The sequence below is a fragment of the Capra hircus genome, chromosome 19 (genome assembly GCF_001704415.2).
Source record: "Capra hircus breed San Clemente chromosome 19, ASM170441v1, whole genome shotgun sequence".
In the NCBI taxonomy this organism is placed as follows: Eukaryota; Metazoa; Chordata; class Mammalia; order Artiodactyla; family Bovidae; genus Capra; species Capra hircus.
The window spans coordinates 45,052,520-45,078,149 of NC_030826.1; the positions used below are offsets into that span (position 1 = coordinate 45,052,520).

At 50.2% G+C, this 25,630-nt stretch overlaps 2 protein-coding genes across 3 annotated transcripts in view; one reads left to right on the forward strand and one right to left on the reverse strand.

Moving 5' to 3' along the window:
- WNT3 (Wnt family member 3) overlaps window positions 1-15,164 on the forward strand; it is a 54,429-nt gene extending 39,265 nt beyond the window's left edge. The window contains exons 2-5 of the mRNA XM_018065275.1: window positions 3,876-4,117; window positions 7,893-8,158; window positions 8,735-9,222; window positions 13,066-15,164. Coding sequence (XP_017920764.1) covers window positions 3,876-4,117; window positions 7,893-8,158; window positions 8,735-9,214 — 988 coding nt within the window. The 3' untranslated portion in view covers window positions 9,215-9,222; window positions 13,066-15,164. The remainder of the gene's footprint in view (window positions 1-3,875; window positions 4,118-7,892; window positions 8,159-8,734; window positions 9,223-13,065) is intronic.
- The window catches only part of NSF (N-ethylmaleimide sensitive factor, vesicle fusing ATPase), a 149,455-nt gene continuing 142,294 nt past the window's right edge, over window positions 18,470-25,630 (reverse strand). The window contains exons 18-22 of one of the 2 annotated variants that reach the window (XM_018065276.1): window positions 24,909-25,043; window positions 23,764-23,877; window positions 20,532-20,587; window positions 20,272-20,371; window positions 18,470-20,075 (exon numbers count right to left, since the gene is read on the reverse strand). In XM_018065276.1, coding sequence (XP_017920765.1) covers window positions 20,073-20,075; window positions 20,272-20,371; window positions 20,532-20,587; window positions 23,764-23,877; window positions 24,909-25,043 — 408 coding nt within the window. In that variant the 3' untranslated portion in view covers window positions 18,470-20,072. The remainder of the gene's footprint in view (window positions 20,076-20,271; window positions 20,372-20,531; window positions 20,588-23,763; window positions 23,878-24,908; window positions 25,044-25,630) is intronic. The other variant, XM_018065277.1, reaches the window with a different exon arrangement.

A 25,630-nucleotide genomic window follows, 5' to 3' on the forward strand; every position in this document is an offset into this window, starting at 1 on the left:
ATTCAATGGGTTGGACATGGAAAGCAGCAAGGAGACAGGGTTTGGTGGGAGGAGAGGAAAGAACTCATATCTCCAAGCCTGGGTCTTGCTCTCTGAGGCCATCACTCCTAGAGTCAGACAAAATCTACAGTCGCCCAACTTCTCTGCCTCAGTTTCCTCATCTGTAAAACCAAGATGACAGCAGCCACGTCACAGAGCTGTTGCTGAGGATTAAGCAACATAGTATCTGTGAAGTGCCTGGCATAGAAGTGCTAAATAAGTGATGGTCCCTGATCTCCAGTGCTGCACATGACTGCAGGGGAAACAGGAAGTCTGCTTGCTGGAGGGGAAACGCAGCTGTCTGGGAGGAAGAATTCACAAGCAAGGGCGAGTGCCCCCAGGGGAGCACAGGGCACCACACCATGGCATCCCCTCCTGGGAAATGTCTGGGGGGCAGCTCTGGCCTTTGTGGCCAGCCAAGCCCTGCCAGGGCGTGGAACTCAGGCATGCTCCTGGGCTGGGCAGGCCTGCTGGGGACCCAGTGGGGTGGGGGAGATAGGTGCAATCAGGGAGCAGGGAGCCCCTCAGAATGCTGGGATGAGGAGCAGCCTCACTGAGTGGAAATGAGGAGCCAGCAGGGCTTCCCCACACCCCGGCGCCCTTCCCTGCAGTGCAGCCAGCCTCACCTGGCTTCGTGGGTCCAGCTTTGCCTTGGACAAGCCACTTCTTTCTGTGGACCTCTGTTTTCTCATCTGTATAATAGGCTTTGTGCTCTCTAAAGGCACCTCTTATAGGTTCTTATTTTGATCCAGCTTAGCTTTAGGGTGTGCTGGCCTGTGGCGCCAACAGGTGTGGGAAGAGGATGAGAAAGGAGGCAAGGAATGGGGGGTGGAAGAGGGGTGAAGGAAGGGTCCTTGAGTGCCCCTCGGGCCCTCCCTTCATTCCTCTGGGTAAAGGGAGTCTGGAGCCTTGGGGCCCTGGTGTGAGAAGACCAGTAAATGTTGGCGGGGGAGCGATATGGGACAGAGCTCCTTGGTGCCAGAGGTGGTCGTGACACAGGCCTGCCCAGGTTGCAGGTTGCAGTGGGGCCAGGAGGCCAGGTTGAAGGACAGCATAAAGTCTGCAAGGCCAGTCCACCCTTCCAGGGACAGGCATGGATGGAGGCTCCTGCAGTGGGAGACTGGGGAAGGCTCTGGCCAAAGGAAGGGACATGGAGTTTGGGCAGTGGGGGCCAGGTGTCTCTCCCCATGATGCTCTGGGACAGTTAGAGGCCAGACTAGGGTATGAGGAGGGAGCAAAGAATCGCCGTATTCCTTTAGAGGGTCTGTCGTCGCCTGCTAATGCAGCATATGCACGTTTGATCCCTGGGTCGGGAAGATCCCCTGGAGGAGGAAATGGCTACCTGCTACAGTATTCTTGGCTGGGAAGTCCATGGACAGAGGAGCCTGACGGGCTGCAATCCATGGGGTTGCAAAAAGTCGGACATGATTGAACACACAATATATGTTGATTATCATTATTGTCACAATAACCAGTTTATAACTGTAAATGGCAGAGGCAGGGAGGGCAACCCAGCAGATGCTGTGTGCGTCCTGGTGCCCATCGTGGGGCTCTGGGCCGACCCACCCTATCACCTGGGTTCAGTCTAGAGGCCCAGGGTGCAGACGGGCCAGGCCTGCAGCCACTCCTACCCTGCAGGGCCCAGGCAGGCACTGCCCAGAGGAGGGTGGTACGTGCCCCACGTGCTCTGGAATCAGGTGAACAGGTTCCAGTAAGCCATCCCTTGGGTAGCTCTGTGGTCTGGGTTGGTTACTCCACCTGTCTGGCTAAGTCATGGGAAACGAGCTGCTGTAACAACCCTCCTAGGTCCTGGAGTTGTTACAAGGACTAAATGAGGCAGATCCGAGGAAGAGGCTTGGCCTGTGAGGGGCACAGAAGAATTCTCTAATTAGCTAATCTCAGGGGGAAGTCAGGCCTGCAGCATATCCCTCCTTCTCCTTGAAAGTGTTTGGCATTCAAGGTCTGGAAATTTCTCATAAATATTACCATCCAGACTCCCATCCCACCCCAATGGAAAAATGAGGGCCCGCCTGTGTCTCTGATAATGGAGCCCAGAGCCAGCTCCAGGTGGAGGGCACCACGCCCCTCCACGGTGCCTGTCACGAGCGCGTGATAAGAGCTGTTAAGTGGCAGACATTTGGTTCATCCCTGTGTCTAGTCCAGAAAACTCTTGTGTGCTTTTCCCTGACCTGCTTCTCGGGTCTTCTGCACCTTCCTCCTAAGGCTTCGTCTTCATTTCGTCCCGGGGACTTGATGGAGGCCACTGCCAGCCCAGAGCCTTGGTCAGTGCTGTATACAGGCAGAGAGGAGGTGGGTCCTGATGCCTACCCTGTTCCAGCTCATGCTGGCCCTGATCACAGACAGGGCTGATTGAAATTGGCCTTGAAGTCTACTGAGACCCACTGAGTCTACTGAGATCGTTTTCTCAGCTTCTCTCACAAAATGTCATTCCTCCTGTTCTGTGCTGGGGAGGAGAGTGGAGGAGGAGCACCTTGGTTTTCCAGTATTTTAATCTCTTGTTCCTCCTCCTCCTCCAGCTCCCACAAGACCTTTCCCCCTATTCACTCTTTTCTTCTTATTTTATTTTTTGTCTTTCTTTCCTTCCCTTTTTTTCCTTTCCTCCTGTTCACTCTTTATAAAACCCAAGAGGTTGACAGGCTATTGGTTGAATAGTGGGATGGTAGAGGGACATGATTTGATGGAGGTTATTTGTGTCGGATCAGGGGCTATGATCTGAGGTCTTCTCCCTCCTCACCCTGAGCTAAACTTTCATGAAACAAAGCCAAGCTTCAGTCTCTGGTCAGAGAAGAGATGGAGCTCTGGAAACTTCTAGGGAGCTGCAAAGATGGTCACGGAGGTCCTGGTGGACCAAGGACAGAGGACCTGGGGAGAGATGCTGGGAGGCTCTGGGCTAGGTGGGCATCACCCTCAGAAGAGGCTGAGGAGCATGGCCGTGGGTGGCACGTGTGCATGTGTACATGTACGTGTATGTATGCATGTGTGTATGTGTATGTGTGTGTGTGTGTGTGTGTGTGTGTGTTTGTGTGTGCACAAGCTCCCTGCTGGGACTGACACTTTTCTACTTTTTGCTTTCTCTGAAATGTGATGGGGGTCAAGCCAGCTCCTGCCATCTTGCTTTCTGTAGATTTTGTTTCCTTCCCATGGATCACTGGTAATCTCCCATGTGGCCCTAGAAACCAAAACTCCCAGCCTGACCCCTCCCTATCAGGGAAATTGGCCCAGAGCTTGGGAGGGACTTGACCTGGGCCCCTAATACCATCTTTCCATCCAGGGTCCTTTTTATAGCATTGCACTGCCTGCTGGTGCCCCTGAAAGCTGGAAACGCCCACAGCAGAGGGCTGACTGCCTTAGATCAGTGCTCTGCACTTCAAGGGCCAGTGCACAGCTAAGGTCAAAGGCAGTGCATTCGTTCATTCATTTATTTGTATTTGGCTGTGCTGGGTCTTGGTTGTGGCGCACGGGCTCCAGCGTGTGTGGACTGTGTAGTTCGCCGCATGTGGGTTCTCTAGTTGAGGCACGTGGGCTCAGTAGTTGCAGTGAGTGGGCTTAGTTGCTCCTCGACACGTGGGATCTTAGTTCCCTGACCAGGGATTGAACCCACGTGCGCTGCACTGGAAGGCAGATTCTTAACCACTGACCCACCAGGAAAGTTCCAAAGGCAGCACATTCAGACACCAAGTTCCTCAGGACTAGGGGTTCAGGCTCACGGGCCTTCAGCGGCTCCGCCTCCCCTGAGTGCTCACAAGAAGAAACGATGCCCACGCGGGACCATGTGCTTGGTGCCTACAGTGCCGCTACCCTCTGTCTGCCTGCAGGTCCCTGGCACTGGGCCAGCAGTACACATCCCTGGGCTCACAGCCCCTACTCTGCGGCTCCATCCCAGGCCTGGTCCCCAAGCAGCTGCGCTTCTGCCGCAATTACATCGAAATCATGCCCAGCGTGGCAGAGGGCGTGAAGCTGGGCATCCAGGAGTGCCAGCACCAGTTTCGGGGCCGCCGCTGGAACTGCACCACCATCGACGACAGCCTGGCCATCTTCGGGCCCGTCCTCGACAAAGGTACTGTCTCTGGGCAGGATAGGAGGTTGGGGTGTGTGTGGTTCAGGATACAGGCGTTCTTCCACATCAGGGTGCCTCAGCTCTGAACCCAGGGTCCCCAGGGGAGGACAGAAAAGCTGGTCACCTCCACACAAAGTGGGCCAGGTCCCTGGCCTGACCCAGGCTGTCACTGTGGCTGCCACACCTTCTCAGGTGCTTCTGGGGGTGCTGAGCAGCCTAGAGATCCTGAGATCCTAGGGTGGGCTAGGACGCTGTGGGTGTTCTTCCCTCCTGGCTGGCACAGCGGATGGCCCCAGGCTTTGATGTGGACTTCTGTGACATTTTCCGAGTGCTGTGTTAAGTGCTATGCAAATCTAGCTTTAGGGTGAGATGAAAGCACTGCCAGCCTGAGGTCTCTCCCACATAGAATATTCTGGAGCCGGGGAGGCTGCCTGGTGCTGGTGGTATTGCATGACATCCTGTGAGTAGTTTCTGCCGGTCGCTGTGCCCCCAGCAGGCTGGCTGTGCCTGAGGACTATGGTGGGACTTGAAAACCTGCTGGCCTCTGGGTAACTTTCCAGCCATCATGGAGATTCACAGGTTGTGTCTCAAATGAATGGGATTCACATAACTTTGAACATGAAGGCACTGGGAGAAAGGGATAAGGTGGGCGACTGGTCCCAAGAAGGAGACTTTGGGGCTGATGAGGTCTGGGCTGAAGATGGGCAGCTCTTTGAGCAATTGCAGTGTCTAGGAATGCAGTGACCCTTGCTGCCCTCCTGGGAGCTATCATTTCTTTTCTGCAACAACTTGAAGCCTCTCAGCCACCACCAGGGCTTTGGCACCCAAACCGGTGAACCTGGCCTTCCCTCCGTTTAGAAGAGCTGCATTTACTGCTAGAAAGAAAAGGGACCCGAGAACCAGCTGGACCTGGGGAAGGGTTGGTGGGGGGAATGGCAGGGAATGCGTGAGGGAAGCCGACCCCCCATTTAGGAGTGCAGTCCCCGTTTACCTGCGCCTCTGGTGCGCCTTGTAAGTCCGACCTACCGGCTATTGTCAAGGGACAGCAGGGCAATTAGCGAATCAATGGATGATGATTCTGTTTACGCTTCTATTACCAAAGCTAATTATTCCATGTTTACATAAAAGGTTTGGCCTCTAATTGGGGCCAAGTGGCGGCGGTTTGCATTTCAAACTTGATCTTGCCGGCGTGTCAGTCTCACCGCCTTCCGGGGCCCCACCTCGGGCCAGGTAGCGCTTAATAAAACAGCCTGGCGTCTAGACGCGCTCCCCAAAGCAAGGCTCACCTTCTGATTGCTCTTCTCCGCGCGGGATGTGAAAACCTGAGAAAACCAGGTCTCTGAGCTTATTATCCCTTCAAGTCTGTGTATAACGTTTTAAATCCCCGTTGTAGGTTCTAGGACTTGCCCACATCCCGAAATTGCAGGACAGTTTTGTGATGCGGAGGCGTGGGTAGGATGTCAGAGAAAGGAACGTGAGCGAGCTCAGGTTCCCAAGTCAGAGAAAGGGGAACTCAGCGGTCTGCGGGAGGAGGCCCCCCCACCCCGCGCCCGCACGCGCTCCCCAGTGCCCGAAGCCTGGCGTGAACGGGTTCGAACCCCGCTATGGGCTCCACGCTCGCGCCCCGCCTCTGGCGAGCCCCCTACCCGCGCCGGGCGGGCTGCCAGGGTAGACCTCTGCCCCCGGATTTGAGACCCAGGGTGGCAGGGAGGCGGTCTGGGCCGGGGCTCGCGCATCTTCCGCGGCCGCCGGGGACCGACTCCCCGGGGCCGGCGCGCCCAGAGCGGCGGCAGGGGGCGCCGGGGTCGGCGGCCGGAAGGCGCGAGGCGGCGAAGGCGGGGTGCGGGCGGCCGGGGATCGCGGTCCCCGGGCGGGGCGGGGCGGGGGCGGGCGGCCCGGAGGGGCTTAGGCGGCTTGAAAGGGGCCCGAGCGGCGCCCCCCACCGCGCGGCCCGGCCCCGCGCCCGCTGCGGCCGCCGCGCCATTCACACGCCCTCTGGCCATTTGGCGCGGCGCGGGGGCGGGGGGCGCCGCTTCAATGGGGATTTCGCGGGCCGGCGCCGGGGCTGGGGGCGCGGCCCGGCCGCGGGAGCCGCCCGTTGCTACGCGGTGGCGGCCGGCCCGGCGGCCCGGACCCGGCGGCCGCATTATGCGGGTAATGCGGTGTGACACCGCGCGAACAAAGGCGGATTGAGCGGCCCAGCGGGCCCCGCCGGACGGGGACCGGCACAGCGGGGCTGTCAGCGCCGCTCCCAGGCTAATCCCCGCCCCGCCCCCGCGGCCCCCGCGGCCCCGGGGCTGGGAACCGAGCGCGGCCCGGGGCCCGGGCGCCGCCGCCGCGCCGAGAGGCCGCGGGCCGGCCGGAAGCGAGGCGCTCGCCCTCAGCGCCCCCGGCCTCCGGGGCGCTGAGGGGTGGGCAGCCCCGGGCCGGGGTCGGAGCCGGGGCGCCGCGCGTCAGGCCTCGCCCGCCCCGTCGCAATCGGCCGGGGCTGAGCGGGTCCAGTGCCCGGGCGGGCCGCTCTCACTCAAAGGGGGCGCGTCCTCCTTTGCCGGTGGTCCACGAGGGCCCCGGGGCCTCTACAGAGGCGGCAGTGGCCACGGGGGGCGGGGAGGGGTTCCGGTCTCCCTGGTCCGCCGAGACCAGAGCCACAGCCCAGGAAAGGAGACATCATGCAGGCCAGCAGCCCGGTGTTCGGCAGCCTGCCTGGCCTTGGGCAGGTCGCCGCCCGGTTCCCGGGTTCTTCCCCAGTAAGGAGAAATTGTTGGACAGCAGGTCTTCCAGGCCTTTGCCTCCCTAGTCGTCAATGTCTGTATCTGCAAAATGGGCCTATAAGAAGGCTTTCTGCCTCATAGGGTAAGAGGATTAAATGGGATAAAGCACATGAAGGGTAGAATCTGGTGAATACCCACCACTCAAGGTGGTTATCATTATAACAAAGTTGGGGCAGCACCCTGAGAATCTTCTCTTTCCCTTTGCTGGATCCTGGGACAGAGGCAGGGCATGTGCCCTGTGTCCCTCCATCCTCCTGAGAGGCGCTTGACCTTCTTAGTCTAAAACCTTGGCTTTGTCCGGGTAGAGGAAAGGAAATGGAAGGGGGAGGCTGAGATGCCAACCACTGTTTTCTTGGTCAGGAACAATTGTACCCATTTTACAAAAAGGGTAACTGAGGCTCAGAAAAGGAAAGGGTCAGGGCTTCCCTGGTGGTCCAGTGGTTTAGACTTCATATTCGCAGCACATGGGGCAGGGGCTCCATCCCTGGTAGGGACACTGGGATCCCACATGCCATATGGCGCTGGCAAAAAAAAAAAAAAAAGGAGGAAAGCATCTGCCCAGGTGTGTCCAGGTAGGGAACGAGGGGACTTGGGCAGGTTTAGGCTGTTGGTTCCCAGGCCTCACTCCCCACAGACCTCAGGCTCTCAGGAATGGGAGGGCCCAGGCCTATGCTGGATCTCCACTTTGGATAGGCAGAGGGTAGGGGGACCTGGGACCCGGACAGATCAAGGGCACCTTATCTCTTCAGCAACCTGCCAGAGCTGTCTTCCCACCCGTTTCTAACAGGCTCCACTCTGCCAGTTAGTGATTCTGGGCCTCAGTTTGCTCATCTGTAAAGTGGGGATACCCACTAGGGGCTGGGCCAACCAAAGAGGGAATGGCATCTGGGTTCCTTCCTTTCCAGGGGGCTCCCTTTGGTAGCTGGGGAAGTCAGGGGTCGGGGGTGGGGGCGGCTTGTCTCAGGACCCAGTCTGAGCAATGCCTCCCCGTGGCCTCCCTGCAGCCACCCGAGAATCGGCCTTCGTGCACGCCATTGCCTCAGCCGGCGTGGCCTTTGCAGTCACGCGCTCCTGTGCGGAGGGCACCTCCACCATCTGTGGCTGCGACTCACATCACAAGGGGCCGCCTGGCGAGGGCTGGAAATGGGGCGGCTGCAGCGAGGATGCTGACTTCGGGGTGCTTGTGTCCCGAGAGTTCGCAGATGCACGTGAGAACAGGCCAGACGCGCGCTCAGCCATGAACAAGCACAACAACGAGGCTGGCCGCACGGTGAGCCCCGGCCACCCTCCCCACAGCCCTGCCCAAGACCCCTTCCGGGACCTGTCCCTGCCCCTCCCTGTGGCCCATGTGCATGCGGGGCTCCCTGCTCTCCTTTCTCCTTGGACTGTTCCCCAGCCCCCAGCTTACTCCTGCCCTGAGGATGTTGTCAGCCCACAAGTGTGGCAGCCCCAGGGAGTGGGTACCAAACAGCCCATCCTGGGTACTTTAGTTGCCTGTGTAGCTTTGAGACCCCTGGGCCTGGCTTTGAATTCAGCCTCCATCCTTTCCTAGGTTACTTGACTTAAGGCGAGTCACTTAAGTTCCCAGCCTCCGTTTCCCTATCTGTTAAACGGGGGTCACAATCCTTATTTCCCAGGGCTTTGAGAAATGAATGCGAATTCTGCCAATGCCGAGGTGTGAAGGGGAGGGAAGCAGGGAAGCAGCGGTCACCATTCTTAGGTCTGACTCTCAGTCCCCAGTCCATTCTCATCCTGGCATAGGGGAGGAATAGAGGAGGTTTCAGCGATGGGGGTGGGAGGGCCTGGTGGGGTCCGTCTGGGGACCAGCTGCGGCTCCTCTTCCCAGACCATCCTGGACCACATGCATCTCAAGTGCAAGTGCCATGGGCTGTCGGGCAGCTGTGAGGTCAAGACCTGCTGGTGGGCCCAGCCCGACTTCCGCGCCATCGGCGACTTCCTCAAGGACAAGTACGACAGCGCCTCGGAGATGGTGGTGGAGAAGCATCGGGAGTCCCGCGGCTGGGTGGAGACCCTCCGCGCCAAGTACGCGCTCTTCAAGCCGCCCACCGAGAGGGACCTGGTCTACTACGAGAACTCGCCCAACTTTTGCGAGCCCAACCCCGAGACGGGCTCCTTCGGTACCAGGGACCGGACTTGCAATGTCACCTCCCACGGCATCGACGGCTGCGACCTGCTCTGCTGCGGCCGCGGCCACAACACGAGGACGGAGAAGCGGAAGGAGAAATGTCACTGCATCTTCCACTGGTGTTGCTATGTGAGCTGCCAGGAGTGTGTCCGCATCTATGACGTGCACACCTGCAAGTAGGGAGCCAGGTAGGGTGGCTGGGTGGGGAGGCTGGGGGGCGGGGCCTTGGTGAGGGCCCTGGGTGTGCCTGTCTTCTCTTCCTGACGACCCCGTTCTACTTCCGAGTGACCCAGGAGATGTATGTTTCCACGGCCACAGTAGGCAAGATCTCCCAGGCTTCAGTGGGAATGGTCCTTGGGCAGTGTCTTGGTGGATTACACAAAGCACAGATAATAACCAAGCTTGTGCAAATGAGGCTCCAAGCAGTTGATTCAGTGCACGTACAAGTTAATAAATTATGAGCCAGGCCAGTTCACACAGCCGCTAGCTGTCATGATTGAGCATCCATGGAGCCAGAGTTGGGGGTATTGTGGCATTGGAAGCTGGGCCCCCTGACTTCTGGTCTTGACTTGGCTCCTGACTTCCTGTTCTTTTCACTCCTCTGGGCCTCAGGTTCCTTACTGTAAAGTGAGGGGGTTAAAATACTTGGAATAGGAGGCCCCAAAGTCTCTTGTACCCCAGGGGCAGAGTCATTTTGCATCCACCTTGAACTTAGAAGGCAGGATTTTGCACAAGCATAACTCCTACCACCCTCAGGAGGTGGGTGGGGGGAAGCGGTGTGTAAGCCCGTATCCCGGCACATCTGAGGCTTGGGTGGAGCGGGGCGCACTCTCACGGCGTTTATGGCCAGTGATGGGGAGGAGGAAGGAGTCAAGTTCAGAGTGATGGTGGTGAGTAATCGAGGGATCAAAGACAGCTAGAGTATGTTCCCAGGCTTCCCAGAGGTGGCCTGCGTGGGAGACACTGTTGCCCAGCCCTGGGGTCCATAGGTCCCCAGAACAGGTTAAGGTTGGCATGTGGTGGTCCTGTTCTTGGAGGCTTTCTCAGGCCCCTGTGCCCTCTCTCCTATTTCTCTGGCCTGAGAAAGGGCCTGGTCCATAGGGATCTGAGGCACAGTCCGGCTGCCACCACTTGGCAACTGTGTGACCCCAGCAAGACTGTCCCTTCCTCTGTCGTCCTCCCCAGAGCTGCGGTGAGGAAGTGTGAAGGGCAGTGGGAACAGTGCTCTGTTCACTGAGGAGGACTCAGCTGCCTGGGTCATCGCTGCCCGGGGCCATGTTGGCAAGGGCACCCCACTGGGCAATGTGGTTGGCAGGGGTCAGGCTTCTCTGCAACAGGGAGGGACTGCACGAGCAGGGGAGAGCTCTGATTGAGGGGTGACTGACTCAGCCATCTGGGGAGCCCCTCTGTGTAGCTCAGGTTCCATTCTGGCAGGGACGGAGTCCAGAGAGACAGCAGGAGGCACCACTTCTCTGGGTGCCTGAATAAAAGCAGTGTGGGCAGTGGAGAGAGTGCCCAGGTGGGTCCAGCCCCACTGCTTCCCAGCTGCAGCCCAGCTCCCTCACTTGCACGGAGTGGTGATGATGGGAGCCTGGCAAGAATGTTATGAGGGTTGAGCAAGCTGGCAGATGTGAATGCTGGTCTGAATGCAGTAATAACAGAAAGTGATAAATGCCGTCAGAGCGCTGACACGAGGGCAGTCATCCTGCGAGAAGCGGTGTCATCACTTGGGCAGTTACATTTAACTGCTTTTCAGAATGATGGAAGAAAAATCAGGGCATAGGCGAGAACTCTCAGGCTCACTCTGCATGTCAGGAAAGACTGAAAGCTGCAGTGCCTCCTTGCCCTGACATCTCCTCTGCCAAGCAGGACACAGCTCTGGCAATTATGAGAAGGCTACGGGGGAACCAGGCTTCAGGACACTAGCTCTGGAGTGGGCACAGGGAGGCTGTTTGTGTAGCCTGCCCATTGTGGCCCTGGGCCCTGCCTCCAGAAAGCCCCAGTCTGTGGGTCCTGCAGAGGCCACTCTGGCAGCAGCCCAGGCCCCGGCAGTGGCTCCAGGATGTCACAGCTCCGTTCCAGCTCCTCTCCTCCCTTCCCCTCTGAGGGCAGCTGAGTGAAGCCAAGCCATCTGCTGAGTGGGCAGGAGGTGTGCTGGGTGGGCCCTCGGTGTCCAGAAAAATCCCCCACCTGTGATCTGATACAGATCCCAAGAGCCAATACTCCCCATTTCTGAAACGGAATGGCATTTCCCCCTATGGAACATACTACATGGATGTGGTAGATGGTGGCCCCTGGGCCTCTCACATACGGAGCCCTTGCTCTGGGACATGTGGATTCTTGTCTCCCCACGTGGTGTCCTTTTCACGAACAGTTTTTGTTGAGTGATTTGGGGCAAGGGGTTTTGCCTCTCTGAGCCCCCGTTTCCTCATCTGTGAACTGGGGGATAAGAACCGTGATCCTTGCAGGCTTGTGTGGATGAGAGCCCTGTGTACATGAAAAGCCCTGATACAAGGTCCAAGGAGGAGGGAACACCCCAAAGCCTGGCCTCCAGGAGCAGCTTCCCCGGGGCCTGCTGCTGTTTCAGGGCCACAGGCTGAGACCATTACCCTCCTGTCCTTTCATCTACCTGACACTCTGCAGGCAGGATGGGAACTTCCGAGACAGGCTGGCGCAGGTGGAAGAGGGCAGGGTACCCCCAAGCAGGACGCATGCCCTCCACACGCTCGAGGAGGAGCTCAAGCCTTTCCCTTATATAAGGGCCTTCCTTACGGAGAAAACCTCTCCACTGCTCGTCGACTGTGTCCAGTGTCTCAGGCGAACCACTGATTTCCCACCTCACGAGGCCCAGTTTTGTGCCTTTGTTATCCTGATGCTGTGAGTGCAGCAAGCTAGAAAGGGCTCTGCACAAGAGACAGGTGGCCTGGCAAACCCCAAGTCCTGGCTCTGTCACTGAGTTGTTTCAAGACTTTGGACATGTCTTTGGAATCTCACTGAGTCTGTTTCTCCTCTTGTAAAAGTCTCCTACTGACCAAGGAGTTCAGGCTTGATGGGGAATGCCCATCAGAGCCCTTTGGGCTTCAAATCTTTTGTGACATGTAAATACGTATCTGAGCACACACACACATATCTTGAAATACACACACAAATGAAGAGAAGGCACACACTGGTGCTCTCATGAGGAGGAATTTTTCATAATACAATAGGCTTTCTTCTGCGTGGACAGCTTGATACAGAAACAGTGGACAAGAGTCTACAAAGTTGGGAACTGGGCCCTAGATCTGCAGGGTTTCTCCCAGTCTCTATGCAAGGCAGGTTCCTCTATCAGGCGAGTTACCTAGACTGGCTTTCTGTTGCCCCAGTCCCAGCTAGAAGGTGGTTGTTGTTCAGTTGTGTCTGACTCTGCGAGCCCATGGACTGCAGCATGCCAGGCTTCCCTGTCCATCACCATCTCCTGGAGTCTGCTCAAACTCATGTCCGTTGAGTCGGTGATGCCATATAACCATCTCACCCTCCGTCGTCCCCTTCTCCTGCCTTTCATCTTTCCTAGCATCAGGGTCTTTTCCGATGAGTCGGCTCTTTGCATCAGGTGGCCAGAGTATTGGAGTTTCAGCTTCAGCATCTGTCCTTCCAATGAATATTCGGGGTTGATTTCCTTTAGGACTGACTGGTTTGATCTTTTTGCTGTTCAAGGGACTCTCAAAAGAGTCTTCGAAAAGCAGTTTGAAAGCATCAATTCTTTGGTGCTCAGCATTTTTTATTGTCCGGCTAGAAGGTGGGAAAGCAGGATTTGGATCCCAGCGTGTAGATGCTCAAGCCCTGCTGCAGCTCACACGCCCTTCCTCAGCGGTTTACCCCAGGGAGAGTAAGGAGCACGGGACAGCCACTCAAGTGCCCCCCACCATTACCTCCCAGTTCAAGAGAAACGCTGAGTGAGACATGGAACCAACAGCCTCTGAGCTTTGCATCCTGTGGGTGGTCCCTCTGGGAAAACAACCACGTTCCTAATTCTTCCTCTTTGCTTCCCAAAGGGCACTGGGAACGGGTGAAGTGTGTGGCTGGGCAGATTCACCGAAGCCCTACGGGAAGCAGGACCCAGAGCTGGGCTCGGCCCTCAGCATCAGACAGCATGGAATCAGGACTCTTGCCAGACGCACGTGTGGTAAATGACCTGGACCCAACCCGCCGCTGCCTGGGGGGCCTCCCTCCCTCTCTCTCATCTCAAGTTTCTCCCCCTACTCTGGACGGTGTGTGGTTTTTAAAGAAGGGGCTTTCTTTTTTAGTTCTCCAGGGTCTGATAGGGACAGACCCGAGGCTTATCTTTGCACATGTTAAAGAAAATAAAAATGGAAAAAGAAAACAAAAACCCACTTCTACTCCAACAGAACAGGCTGGGCTCAGGTGAGCTGCTCTGCCTGGTGGTAAAGACATCGACGTGGGCAACATTCTGTTTCCCGATGGCTTCTCCCGGTGACATTCCAAGATGCCTATGAGGTGGGAGTTAGGAAGTAGGACAAAGCCCCGCAGTCTCTTTTGCTCTGTCTGCTCCCATTCGAATCTGATAGACTTTCACATTCTGATAAAAGCCATAAGTTTAGCTGGGATCAAGTGGTAGGGAGGCCACGGCCATCGTTAGAGTCAGGTTTCGAGTTTGAAGAACCGGGAGTTCCGGGCGTTTGAAGAGCAGCTGTATGTTCTTCTCAGTCCCCTTTTCTCTGTAACCCTGTTCTGCACAAGAGGCTCTTGTGAACTGCAGTCAGATCTCAAAAATCTTTTTCTACCATTCTGCAGTTTCCACCATTAACGCAGTACTTTTTTTTTTTTCCCTTTCTGTAGTGAACGTTGTAAATAGGTTATGTGTAGGGGGCAAGACTTCTCCAGCTTAGATGGCTTCCTGAAGAAAGTGGTGTCTTTAAAGGGGCCATGCTGCCCCTCCCAGCCCTGCTCACCTGCAGATTCTCCATACAAACTCCAGGTTGAACAGCTGGACTGTAGGTCACCTGAGTATAAACGAGACAGAGGGTCAGAGGGAGAGCAGCCGTCTGTTCCTCCAGTTCCGACTCTGTGGCCAGTAGATGGGGAGGATACAAATGCTTCCTTCCTTTGCTCTCCTCTGAGGACACACTGTCCTACATCCTCTTCTCCCTTTGGTCTGTGTGAGGAACCAGAAACGCAGAGTTCCTTCACACAGGTCTTCAGGCCTCACCTGTGCGCCGATAGCATCAGTCCATGCAGTCTCCGAGGATCAGGATTAGGTGTCAAAGTGGGGCGCCGTCACTTGCTCCCTGGGGTAGAGCATCTCACAGCTGAGTTCTCCTTGATGCACGTGGGTCCTCTGGAGGGTCTTAGGGGAAGTGAGCACAGTGGCGGCAAATGGCTCTGCCTTAAGGAGAATCAGAAAGAAGAGATGCAATAGGGGCCTAGGCTAGAACGAAGTGACTCCTTCCTTTCCCCCTTCTCTCTCTGGTCTGCCTAACACTGACCTAAGATACCGGGTTAAGCCATCTTCCTACGTGCTCAGGCAGGTTCGCCCAGGACGATCGTCTAGAAGCCGTGCCTGCACACCCGAATCTGCTGGCATCGAGCCCTGCTCAAGATCCTCATGCCACCCCCTCTAGAGAGTCTGAAATGCCCCTCCCCATCTCATCTCTTAAGACTGAAAAAGTTTTAAATCATGTCAACCAGATAATGCTTGCTTCATGTGAGAATTCTTTTGGCAGAATGGATACCAATTTTCACAACAGTCTTTTCCTATCTATGTATTCTATATTAAAAGTGATAAAGTCATGTTTCTGGGGCGTATTCAAGTAGCTGACAAGTAATTATTTAATAATAGTACATTGAGTGCACTGTAATTATTCTTGCCGTAGTCAGGTCATAGTATCCAACAGAAATTTCCTACCAACCTGCTGTATCCAAAGTTTTGTAAAAAGTTGTAGAAGTTGTTGATCTTTTTGATTTTATATTCAAAAAGTCTCTTTTTATAAATATTATTTATTATACAATGTATATACCTTTGAGTTAACTAAGATTATATATTATATAAATATATATATATTTGGAGAAAATATATTTCATCATGCAGTTTTTTTCTGTTAAGTCATTAAAGAGAAGGTAAACAAACTGAAAACGGATACATTGTACAGTGTGTGGAGTTTCCAGAGTCATGCTCAGGAGGTCCAGAATATCAGGTGCTAAATGTGGGAGCCTCCACTTTCACTCTGAAATGAGGGGCCCAACTTAAGGTCATCTCTGTTTTCTCAGCAAGATCACCTGAGATGTCATGGACAATAGGTCTCATCTACTCAAGGGCTTTCTCACAGGCTTACTTTGTTCTAAGTCAGCTTCTAAAAGAATTTCCACTTTTATACCTGAGTGACTTGGGCAATAATTCATCTCATAGACTCCAGCACTTCCAATGCACAAATTAATGTCACAGACACTCAAGAGATATGGCTCAAGGCTAATGGACCATGGCGTTGGCCACCAACTTAATCCCTTTCAAACCTGTGTTTTCAACTCTATTTATTGGGGAAATAGAATTTGCCCTCCTGAAAATTAAACTTTGAGTGGAAATGGCTCTCCCCTGCTAGCTCCACTCCAAGCTTTGGAAGGCGTAGCTTGGTGGGAAGGAAGAAATGGTGTGCCTTGGCCTCTAGAATGGGCGTCACTGGAAGGATTAGACTTATTCGGGCAGAACAGACCCACCAGTGGGCATGCTCTAGGGAGGGCATGCTCTCCTTGGACCGCGGCTTCAAAAGGACTCACCCAAAGCTTTCAGGTAACGCCTTTTCAACAACCAGATGCTGTAACTCAGTTTTATGACCACAGACAATCCTTTGGTCTTCAGGCCTGCCCATAAAATGTCACCTTCAGTTTATCTGGCACAGCAAAAAGGTTTTCTCTCCCTTTATTTACCTGTATTAGGAATTAAGTAAATTCATCTCACTTCACAGAAGAAACAACAGGAAAACAGAAGAATCTGCCTTCTGTGGTGGAGGCGGGCTGCCTGGGCTCTAACCTCAGATGAGGGAGGGCTCCTAGAAGTTCATGAATTTTCTTGTGCCCATGACGTGTCTTTATTTAGTACCTGAAAAGCTGAACCCACAAAAATGGTTCATTTGTGCAATGAATGAATGGGACGTGGAAAGGATACAGATCTCCCTGTCTCATGGGGCTGCTTGTCTTCGTGTTTCACTTTTACATAAAGCTAATAATACTCATTGACCCCAGTATTTTGGGTACTTGTTTTTTAACCTATAAAACTGCTAAATGTTCAAATGGTCCCTAGTCACACTCACCAAGCCCATTTGTAATCCTATGATTAATTATGTTCTATGATTAAAGAGAACACAGTTTATAGCAGTGCTTGAACATTTAGTTTCTCCAGAAGCATAAATACTATTAAACATCTAAAAACACGAGGAAGATCCAAAAAAAAAAAGTCCCAAAGAGAAAAAGAAGATAATCTAATGAGTTTAGCATTATTATTTTTCAAAGCAGTGTTAGTTTATGAAGGAAGAAGGGAAGTCTGTGAGACAGTTCAAGGTTGAGATACAAATAAAGGCAGGAGGAAGCAGCAGAGAGTGGGGAAGGATGATGGTGGCATTATTCTAGGTGCGTTCGAGGATAGCGCGCTAAATGTGCGAGGATGATCTATACACACACACATACAGACACACACACACATGCCAGTAAAGTTGTTGATATTTCAGCAAAATTATGGTTGCTACAGTGTCATCATTTCTCCTAGCTCAACAGAGAACTTGCTAGGAGGCAAAACATTATCTCTGCATTCATCTTATACTCCCGAAAATAGAATGAGAGAGTCAGCTGTGTGACGAGTGTATGTTGGGAAAATGTCAAACCCAAGTCCTCCTTGCAAACTGTCTCCACTCCTTGGGATTCCTGCCGATCGCAGGCGCCACCTCCTGCATCTTAACGCCACGGTATGCACACAGCACACACCCTCCATGGGCCTGGCTCCAGTCTTGGTACCGCTTGCCAAGCTGAAGAGAAACTTCGGGTCATTTTGCAATAACTTCTGAAATTTACATGCTTTTCTGAACTCTCACACACACCTTTCCCAGTCACTTCTCTGAAGAGGCTGATGGATCAAGTTGTCAGGCAAGGAAAATGAAATCTTTACCTTCTGTGTTTGGGCTGGGTTGGTTGTTTATAGCTGACTCAGTGCTTCGGCAAGTCTGTTTACCAGGATTTGATTATTAGACACACTTGAATCTACTTTAAGACTTGTTGCTGAAACTCAGGCTGTTCACTGTAATTTTTAGGATATGAAAGTGAAAGCTGTTCAGCTGTGTCCTACTCTTTGCAACCCCATGGCCTACAATAGTCCATGGAGTTCTCTAGGCCAGAATACTGGAGTGGGTAGCCTTTCCCTTCTCCAGGGGATCTTCCCAACCCTGAGACTGAACTCGGGTCTCCCACATTGCAGGCGGATTCTTTACCAGCTTAGCCACAAGGGAAACCCTTAGGATATGAAAAGGCAGCCTTAAAACATATTTCAGGTTTAACTACCATGATCCAGTTTTTCTGTGTTATATTTAAAAAAAAAAAAGTGTTTCAGTAAAATTGTAAAACTTTAGGAAGGAAAAAATAACCCCCTTTTTTGAGGTTTCAATTACATCTTCTGACAAAAAGTAGCCTGTTAACAGTTCACCTGCAGAAATTAAGGCAGCGGCCAGCGGAGTCTCCCTCGCTTCATCACCAGGTTGTGCTACATACTTGCTCTGCCTAGCATCAGCTCTGAAGAGCCCTGGAAAGGCTGAAGCCCTCTAATCCCAAGGTTACACAGGGACCAGGAAGATCCTCAGAGGCCTCCTCGCAGGAGGGTGTGGAGCTGTGGACAGCTCCCAGGGGGCTGACCCTGCAGTCAGAGAAGCTGTAAGGCCGACCTCTCCCCACAAGTCTTGCTGGTTTTCTGGGTGGCCGTTAGTCCTACCCTGAGCCACGTCTAAGCATCAGGGTTTAGGCTAAAAGATGTGAGAGCTCAGAAACATGCCACATGGATGAAGAATACCAAAAGGAACCATGTGAAGAAATCTCACCGAGGGTGTTCGCATCTTTTGGTTTGTTATGTGTCACAGGAAGGACTAATTCTACTTGGGAAACAATTTTCCTTTCTGGTTTATTGCTAACCCGCTTATGCCTTTGGTGTACTTCAGTTTTTTAATAAGAGGAAGTAAGTAAAGGGGGTATAAAGAGTCCTCTTGTGTGCCAACTTTATATAAAACTGGCTACCAAACTATATTTGTCAAATTAACTATATTTTCTAAATAATTAAAGTCAGATTTTAAAATAAAAATCATCTCCTTACACTAGTTAAAACAAGGAGGGGCTTTTCTGAGCCCTTTCTTCATCTACTCTGGTCAGTTATGCACGTTGTCTTGTACAAAATATTGGTCTGTTACAGGATGTTTTCAAGTATACGTACTCTTTATTGCATTCCTTCATTTGCATTAAACAATATAATATTTGTATTTCTTCAATATAGTTCTGGACAAAACACAAAGACATTAATCTTATTTAACAACAGACATAAGTTAATACAATGTATGCTGCTTTCAACGGGGAGAGAAAAAAGAGGCAAGATCTAAAACAGATAAGGGGACCCAGGATACTGGCCACCAGGAACCACAGAATTTTTACAATACAATCCACTTTTTTTAAGCCACACAATAAGCTAGAGATGAAAACCCAAAAGGAAGCAGATGCAACATATAAATCCACCAAAAATATACAGACAGCAAGATCTGGAGATAATTTATCTTCTATCACAGGGACAGATGAGAGAGCTGCACCACGGACCGCTGTGGTGACACCCAAGTCCACCTGGTGCCAAGCCCCATGTTAAGTACCTTCAGGTGGCTCCTGTCCTTGAAGCTGAAGCTGCAGCAGCAGCAGGGGAGGGGCGCGTGTTCCCCAAGTCTTCTCACCGAACGTGACGACCTGATCACATTTCTTCCAACTCAGCTTAAACTACTGTTCTCCTTCCCTTTGGAGGAAGCGTGCAGAGGGGGAAGGAGACGTCTTCAGCACATTGGAATGGATGTTAAAGGACTGAGGAGAGTGCTAGAAAGTGGTTTCTTTTTTCTGGAAAATAGTGTTTTATTTAGATGCTAGGGAGTCCAGATAATTTAAAATAAAGGAAGGATGCATTCTAAGTCATTAAGCTAAGGTCGAAAGAAAAGTGGACCCAGTTAGACCTGGGCACTGATGAGTGCTGAGAGGGTTGTAAGTTACTTGAGTTGACACCTTTCTGTTTCGGGGTGTATGCTTTTACCATACACATCTCTCACAGGTTCTTAACAACATCTACCAAGTAGTAATGACCAGCGTTATCTCTTACCACTGAGCACATCACTTACATTAAAGGGATGGCACAGCCAACACGGTAATAATCTGACTTCCTATTAAGAAAGGTCTCTTGATTGCAACCTAGAAACATCTCTGAAAATGATCGAGAACAGCATCTTAGAAACTCATAGCCCTGTTTCTTCAGGCAAAGATAACCAGCCTTCTGGGAGAAACTTGAACCAAATACCCAATGACCTGTAGTGTTAGCACAGGGAAGTTATGAGAGAATGCCTTTGAACCCAGTGCCTCTAGTCACGGCTCCTAGCTCACAGGTGGAAAGTCTTCCTTCTACTAGGCCAACCGCTGTTTTGCAACATCAGTATGTTTATTGAGAGTTTTCGGGTGGTGGTAGGGAGCTTAGAACGTGTAGTGTTCATAAGTACAGTATGTTTCCCACGTTTAAGATTGAGCAAGAAGGAATCAGCTTACACGGAGAGGTGAGCACAGCATTCTAAAGCGAATTTACACCTTCCACAAGAGGGAGTATCTCAGTAAGCACGAGGAAGGGAGTTTCATTGCACTCATCATGCAGTGTGAGCACGTGTCGAAGGCAGGGGACGTTTCACTGTGTTCAGTATCTCGAGGTCGAGTGACGATCCCAGGCCATCTTCTCCTTGGTCACTTTGCGTTTGAAAATAGTTCATGGTCATAGTCGAGGGGGCTACTGAAAAAGAAATAACCAAAACACAATGAAAAACAGATGAAGGGTCTGCAAAAAGCCCTGCACCACAAAACCACACTGAAAGCTTCTTAGTGGCTTATCTACATTTTTCACTATGCATTTGCCATTAGAAGAGCATTTCACACAAGAAAATGTTTACACTCCATGCATTTAAAAGCAGGTTCCAATAAATATGTACCATCGTGCTTTTTCCTGCCTTGTGACAAGGAAGTTTTGCGAAGCAGGACAGGGAGAGCAAACCAACAGTACAACCCACTTCCTTGCTGGGTCTCCTAGACCTACAACACAGCGGAGAATTCTAATAAATGGAAACAAAGTTGTGCAAGAGAGGTTGAGAATTCAAATTCACAGGCACTGTATAGCAACTCTTAGAACAGGCACACGGGTTTACAAGACCGAGGAGTCTGGCTGGAGGTCTCAAGTGCCGTATGTACTTACGCTCCTTCTTCTCTTAAGAGGGCCAAGAATTTTCTCACACGGTATTCGGGATCCATCTAAATACATCAGAAGGAATAAAGACGACGGGTTAGTGGTACCTTCTAAAAATGATGCACTTACCTCATGCCAAGAAAATGATTGGTTTTATACTTTCTCAGGGCTTTGGTGAGCCACGGAAATATGTTACCTGCTCCTTAACCAGTAGTCTGCTACACAGCAAAGTGGACCGTGTCACTTAAGGGAAGTGAGGAGGGATTTTGGAGCACAGAGAATCGCTATGCGTGAGGTCATCCACAGGCACCTCAGCCCAGCGACCCCTTAGCTGGTGCTGGGTGAGGAGGTGGCCCTGAGAAGCACGTTGTGAGAGCAGGGCAGGCCATTCACGGGGGTGCAAATGGCATCCAATTCATAGGGCTCATCCAAGGCATGAAAGCAGGACCAAAATGGAAGAAGCCAACTGATGCTGATTAAACAGTGAAAAAATAGCCTATTAACTCTGTGTGAGTGATTCTTTAGCTTTTCTTAATCTTGGTGTGCCTGGCACAGGTTTTTCTTCATAATTAACGATAACGGTTGTGCTGAAACTAAAAAAGAAAATCAGTGGGGGTGATTCCTCTGACATGCTCTCTGGATAATCCAGGTCTCCTGGGACTGAGAACAGCGTTGTGAGTCTAAGAAAAGATGGGGGACTCAGTTCTCACTCAGGTTGTAGGGCCTGGGTTGCTATTATTAATTATCCCTATTCATTTTCATTTCATATTTCTTTAAAAAAATTTTCACCATATATCTTTTCTCTTTCTTTTTAATTTTATTTATTTGTTTAGGCTGCATCAGGTCTTAGGTGTGGCATGTGGGATCTAGTTCCCTGACCAGGGATCGAATCTGGGCCCCGTGCTTTGGGAGTATGGAGTCCTATCCACTGGACCACAAGGGAAGTTCCTCATATTCAAATTTCTATGAATTTGCTTAATTTTGTTTTATTCTCATTGGTCTACCAGAGATGTGAAGTTGTAAAAAAAAAAAATAATTAAAAACAGCTTTAATTCCTGAAGATGAATTTTTATTGCAAGAAACACACCTAACTTTGAAAAAATGTTCCAGGGCAAAAGCCTGTTCCCCAAGAGGGAACTCCCTGCCCTCCAGGAATAGCTTTCAAATGCTCGGCGCAGCTGTGGGTAAATGTGCAATTGGATTCCCCCCTCCAACCACTTTTTTTTTTTTTTAAAGATTTCTTCTCTTCTATCCCCCGAAAAATCCAAGTTTTGAATGTATCAAAGTTAAGAGGTCAGACTACAAAGGACTAAGAAAAAGTGTGAATAGTTAACAAGAGAAACATTTTTCCTCTTTGGGAATAGAATTACATATGAATCAATTGTCAAGTTCTTTTTCAAAAAAAAAAAGGAACTGGCTGGAGCTCTGCTGTAGTCAGTACTTGCAGGTCTTTGCCCATTAAACATATTTAATATGTGTGAGCAACGACTTACTGACTTGCCTGTAGCTATGGAATTAAAAGTCAAGGGAAAGGGAGGAAAAAAGTAATCTAGATAAATGACTTTATTCCCTCAGGTGACATCCAGTCAGAGCAGATCCTCGGCACTGTGCAAGTTTTAACAGAATTGTGTATGGTGAACAGAGAGGTAACATGACTTATATTCGGCTAAACTACATGCCTCTTCACTTAGACTCGGTCTCTCTAAGGCAGATCTAAAGAGAATTCACTCAGCTGCACGAAATCCATTTGACGTGAAGGGGTTCAAACTCAGAGGCCTATGAAGTGTCAGTCGCTGAAGATTAGGTCTGAGTGCCCTGCTCTCACTTTCCACCCCACAAACAGAGGAGGCATTAACTTGATCACTGACCTGCGGGCATCAAAGGAAGAGAGGAAGGGGTAGGGATTGGGGAGAAAAACCCACATAGTTTCTTCTATGCAATTATTGAAAAAAAAAAATTGTGCTGAAACTTAAAGAAATGAAGCATAGAGAGCTGACTGTCTGACAGATTTATCTCTTCCAAGGAAAGAGCCAACACAAATGTATGTGCACCTTTACCAAGAATAATCCTCAGCAAAGTGATTAGTCTGGAACTTTAATTTAGTACTCATAAGGAAAAATAGAAATAAACTGGCTTAAAAATAGTCCAGCTGAAGGTTTCTGAAAGCCACAATTTTAAAATAAATCGACCAGCAAAGATTAAAAAAGCGTTCACTTCGTGATTGCAATTTGTTATTGGTCTAAGAGGCTATTTCAGCAGTAAATGAAATAAATTTCACCTCTGCCACCCACAGCTCACACTGTTGGAACAACAGGACTGAGTGTTAATGCATGAAGCTCAGAATGCAGCCAGTCTGTCCACCGAGGACCCAGGAGAGATTCATTCAACAGAAATTGGCTGAGGGCCTGACTATGCGTCCGTCCAGCTCTGTTCCAGGAGCTGTGGACTTACTAGTGAGTGAGAGCCAAGATCCCTGAACTCATACAGCTTCGAAGCGACACAGTTAGTATCTAACTAGTATGTCAGATAAGGACAAGAAGACACAGGATAGGCACAGAGAGGGGCAGAGTTACAAAAAGAAGAGAGGTAAGCTGCCAGTAGACGTGAGAAGGTCTCAAACAAGTTTCATCTGTTTTTGCCCAGGCGGTGGCCTGGGGCTTAGTTTTCTATGTGATCCTGGATGCTTCAACCCTACAGTAGTGTGCGTGAAATTTCTAGGAGCCCTGCCAGGGGAGAATATATACAGCCTCTGTCTAATCTCTACACTCAATCACCTTGTCCCTTGAAACAGTCTCCCAGGCCCCCTCTGGCATCTGTGCATTGCTTCCTGACTTCTGATGGACAATGCCAGGTTCCCCACCTCCACCCCGTTAGATCACTAGCTGCGACCTTGGTTAACTCACTGACAACTGGTGGGACGCTCAGGATCCTCACCTCTACAATGAAGGGGCAGCAGAAATTGTTCTTTCAAGTCTTTTCTAACTGTAAAACCTAGTGACTCTGTAAATTAAAATTTAATTTTATCATCTTTTCTTCTATTTTTGAATTTTAGGAAGTAGGAAAGAAAGTACCAATAAGTTGTTGTTTGATCTCCGAAGCAGGTTACTAACACCAACTTGACTCTGGAAATAATACAGGAGACTTTCAACTTAAAATCTTGGTGAGAGGGAATGATAACACCTGTTGGGATAATATTGTGAACCTTCTGTGTCTGAACCATATAGAGAAGGAAGCATCTTACCTGTAGGGACATCTCAATCAACATTAGTAACTTCTTGATTCCTATCCAGACCTTCTTCCCTTTGACTTGCTGTGTAATTGTGGTGCGTTCTTCATCCTTGAAATTGCCCAATAGCTACGAAAACAATAACAGTAAGGAAAGCATTATATAAGGACATCAACAACATTAATTTCCACATTTACCCTTGAAAGAATAGTGATAAGAACTACCTGACTGGTTCAAGCTGATAGAATTCTCTCATATTTTAAAATCCAACTTGACTTTTCTGAATCCATTAAGTGCAATTATGAAAATGAAAACTGGAATCTTAAATCCTATTTTCTTATGGACCTTCAGTATAATTTAGAGATATGTTTGCTGGGGGAAAAATAGCTCCAATCCATAATAAATATCAGTTAAAATTTTTAACATTCCATTCTAAGAATAATCTATATATGTCAAAGCAGACTAAATTTAATTCTCTCACTCAACCTCGGCACAAAAACTGCTCAAACAGGTAAGCTGGAAACATTATCATATAGCTTTTATTTTGTTGGGAGTATGCCCAACTGTACAGGTCTTGATTTTAAGAAGCCTTCCTGACTCTATTGCTGCTGAACAAGTAACTAAATAATCTTTCTTAACACTTCATCAAGTCATTTGTGAACACCAATATTAGTCAAAAGTTTAATAAAGGATATATATTTTTAAAAAAATTAAAGACTATATCATCCTCAAAAAAGAAAACATTTCCATATTATGAGCTTGTTAATAAAAGATTCCTTTAAGGCTTTAATTATTGCTCAAATTGGTTAACTGCAAGTAAATGGACTGAATGCTAGTATGAAGAACTGAGTTTTCTATATGTTATTCTACTTCCCTCCCCCCACCAAAGCTTCTGGCCCATGTAATGTATCTGCATTAGTCGTGCTGGGCACAGAGTAATTCATTCCTGGCAGTTTGCATGCTGCTTCCACTGAGGAATGAAGAATTATTTCACTCTCACTTGTATTTCTCTCTTTTTCCTCTAATTCCTGAAAGTGACTGGAGGTGTATCCTGGGTTCCGTGTTCTGTGTTAACACAGAAACTAAACACCAGGTGTGATGCCTGGGGCACCCGTAGCTCCTTTCTTTGGGCAGTGTGCACTCTCCTCCCTCATCCTCACCTCCAGAGCCTCCAGCAGCTGCTCCCCTGTGGCGATGTTGGGCACGTGGATGGTGGTGCTGAAGGCGTTAAGCATTTCCATTTCCTGAAGGACATCTTTGCGGCTCGTGGTCCCAATGATAAGAAGCTTGCGACCCTGATCATAGGGAAAAAAGGTATTAAAACACAAAGGAAAGAACTCATTAGGAAACTAGACTAAGCCTGAACAACACCCATTTATTTAATTGCAGAAATGCAAATGCTTAGGCAAAATAGAAGGAAAAAATTCAGAACTATCTTCTTGAAAATCTTCTTTTCGGCCACATCACACGGCATGTGGGATCTTAAATTTCCTGTCCTGCAGTGGAAGTGGGGAATCTTAACCGCTGGACTGCTAGGGAAGTCTCTTGAAAAATCATTGGTCATCATGGGTCAGTAAATTAGGAAGATACACAAACCAAATAGAAAGATACTTTAATATATGTCTGTAATTCATCTCCACAGCCAATATATACATATTTCAACATATGTATGGTTGGAAAAAAAAAAAGAGTGAAAGTCCTTGCCACCCACTTAGCAAGACTTCATAAATGCTTTTTAGGAGAGGTCCTCAGGTAATAATATTTGTTTACATTTATGCAGCAGTGAAAGGCATGGTGCTATATGTTTCACATAATTGTCTTATTTAATATTTTTAACTTCATTTTAATTTTTAGCCCCGTAAGTAACAAGGAATGTTTAAAA